The sequence below is a fragment of the Colletotrichum chrysophilum genome, assembly GCF_026319265.1.
Source record: "Colletotrichum chrysophilum strain AFK26 chromosome Unknown scaffold_479, whole genome shotgun sequence".
NCBI lineage: Eukaryota > Fungi > Ascomycota > Sordariomycetes > Glomerellales > Glomerellaceae > Colletotrichum > Colletotrichum chrysophilum.
In genome coordinates this window covers 1-2,962 of record NW_026517766.1, presented here as the reverse complement: position 1 = coordinate 2,962, position 2,962 = coordinate 1, and the positions used below count along the sequence as shown (strand labels likewise).

Sequence of the window (2,962 nt, the reverse complement as noted above, 5' to 3'; positions counted from 1 at the left end):
GCCCGCCGGAGGCTGCGAGGCCATCGCGGGAGGGCGCTGGGGAGAGAGGTGAAAGATTTTCAGCTGTTAGGGATTTTGGTGATAGCCCATGTATTGTACTAACAGTGGATGCCAAGAGAAATTAGGCGAGAGGGAAGTTGAACTCATCTTGCTTGAAGACACGGCACCTGATGTACTGGTTGGAGATGTCTTTCCTGTGAGTGGTATCTCTCCCACATCACTCTGCTTGTGTTCTAGAGTTACTGCAGGCGTCGTGACTAATCCTATGTACTGCGTGCTATCGGCAGGCTTGATAGTCTCGATCGTAGTTTTGAAACTCATAGTTGTAGCCGTTGTGTACGCCATCAGACCTGTGATAGGTCTCCCGTAAAAGGTGTATGTTTCAAGAAGCACAGTTTCAATGCGGCTTGCAAATTGAAGTTGACACCCCGTCGTGGCAGTGTATGCTTCATTCGAGACTGTCGAGAAGCATGCGCCACCGGCCCATCTTGCTGTGAATCCGCTATGACATTTATTATCAACTTCAGTCAAGATTGGAAAGTAATTCCAGTCGAATGACAGCCATTACTTTACTCACCTTGGGCAACAGATCACAGCAGTCTCCGAAACCTCCATTGCAGAGAGGAATATCTCATTCGATGGTCTGAACCCTGGTGTAATTTGAGACATGGTAGTGGTCCTTGTGGGAAATGTGCGCGTGAAAGTAGGATCGGCGAAACTCCCGTTCACTGTACAAGATGACGGTCCTTCTTTTATGGCAAGCCCTGCGGTGAACCAATCTTCTGGACAAGCAATGCCTGGCGAATGATATAATTGGAAGTTCAGTCGCTGAGGGTTCATTTCGGCTTGCCTGGAAGCCCATTCTCGGTTTGCCGGGGGCGCAGACGGTATGCATTCATCGTAAAAGTCGGTTCGAAAGTCGCAATTATCCCACCACATTGCTACACCGTCTTTGTAATTGGTAGCATACGCCAATTGTACAGAAGGCGGTGCGGAAGCGCATGATGTTGGGGCGGTCCACGTCGTTGTCAACGGACCAAGGTTGACGAGGTCGACGCCGGAAATGGTGGAAGTAGGCATACTTGCAAAACTGTCACAAATTCATCGCACACTGAAATCTTTCAAATTGAGAAAGACCGATTACAATCGGTCACAGAAAGTTGCTGTTTATCAATCATTGCCAAGGTAGTTGCCTAATTTCCAAGTGATCGTCTAAGACAAGTGAAGTTGCTGACGTGTGCCCAGTTCCTGCCCGTCATATGATCAACCACGAGCCAAACAGAGCGAAGCATGACAAGTTGTGTGACATACACAATTAGGATCGGTTGCGATAAGTGAAGCATTGGAGCAGGGCGACTTCATCTCTTTGAAGCAGTTGCTAAGAAGATGTACCCAATGACGGACGATTGAGGAGATCTGCCCTCCTACAGCCTACCTATCTAAGCTGACATCGACTTCCGAACAGTGGTCTCGAATTCCTCTGGCTCCCTCCCCAGAAGCTCGCTTAGCAGTGAAGAAGCAGATGCGGCCTCCTCCCTTCGGAACGCTTCAAATGACGACGCCCACGCCTTGGAATAATCGACTCCGCGATAGGTAAAGTTGGGGGGAACCTGGGGCTGTGTCGCGAATTCATCGTCCGAGACCTGCTTGACGGTAACGGGAATATTTGCGATCTTGCTGAGTATCTTGACTGTTTCCGACAGGGTCAAGCTCTTATTTCCTGAAAGTAGCACCGTCTTGCTGCGGTAAGCGAATCCCTGAGGATCTCGAACATAGCGTAGTATGAGTTCGGCAGTGCCCTCACCCAATTCCTCCCTCTTCACCCAGGCGATTCCAGGCCCCGAGCCGTCATGCGGTATCTTGACTTCGCTGCGGGGTTGCGCGGGGTCAAAGAAAGCGGTGTAGAGTGGGTACGACTCCGTGTAAAGACCCTCTCGAATGATGGTGAAGTCGAAGCCTGGGTGGCTCTTCCGACAATCTTCAAGATATCTTTCAGTGTCAAGATGCGGTTTCATAACATGAGCTACTGTCTCTTTGTTGCTCTCCGACCCAGCAAAGCCCAAAGACCCATAGAAGATGTACTCTACGCCGCTTGCGATCGCGGCGTCAATGGCAAGTTTGTGTCGCTTGAGGTATTTCGTTAGCCGATACTTCGTCACGTTTGAAGGCAAGTTTCTCATACCTCGACTCTGTGTTCGTGCTCGACCGATGCGTAGGAGATCAAGAAGAGAGTTTTGATCCCGCGGAACGCGACTTGGACCGTCGCGTCTTCATCGTAATTTGCTCGGCGTACTTCAGCTCCTAGAGCTGCTTCAGAAGCAAGCTTTTCTGGGTGTCGAGCGATGAAGACGAGATCCTTAGGGGACAGGCGATTGAGGATGTGCTTCACAGTACCTCCGCCAATGCCTCCGGATGCGGGGAAAATTCCGATCTTTTGCTCCATTGAGGGTGCCATCTTTGCAGATTGAGACATGGAGGAAAGGAAGTTGAGTGCATCATGCAATGCTGCGAAACAATGCCATTAGTCGGTGTTTTGTATCCAACGCAACGCCGCAGTGTGAGTACTGAGCCATGGATATTACAAACTAACCCTATTTCCGTGGAATTGTTTGACTTAGCGATGCCGATTTTGCAGTCTTTGCGATCCAGATCTAATGCTTACAAATTTCACTGCATGGGACTCGGTTCAGCAGTAATTGAGGCGAATGGAATTTGTAATATCTAGTGGAGATAACGATGCCACTCAAAACCGAAACCGAAGGAAATAAGATAGGTCTGTAGTTCAAAGAAAACTCGAACTGTGAGCTTTCTGTAGCCCCCATGACAGATCATCAGTATGGCCAATAGCAGCATAATGAATGTGGGATAAAAGTTGGTTGTATTGCTTAGTGTAATCTGCTGGTCCTGCAGTAGATCTATATAAACGATTGGCGTATATCCCTTGTAAGGCAATCCTGGCCTG

At 49.1% G+C, this 2,962-nt stretch overlaps 1 protein-coding gene across 1 annotated transcript; it reads right to left on the bottom strand.

Annotated features, from left to right (window-relative positions):
- Nucleotides 1-1,439: 1,439 nt before the first annotated feature.
- COL26b_014508 (uncharacterized protein) lies at nt 1,440-2,455 on the bottom strand (the record flags this gene model as incomplete). The annotated part of the gene is made up of 2 exons (XM_053187079.1): nt 1,440-2,126; nt 2,183-2,455. The coding sequence occupies 2 exons, from the start codon at nt 2,453-2,455 to the stop codon at nt 1,440-1,442; spliced, it is 960 nt and encodes a 319-aa protein (XP_053028976.1).
- Between the last annotated feature and the right edge of the window lie 507 nt (nt 2,456-2,962).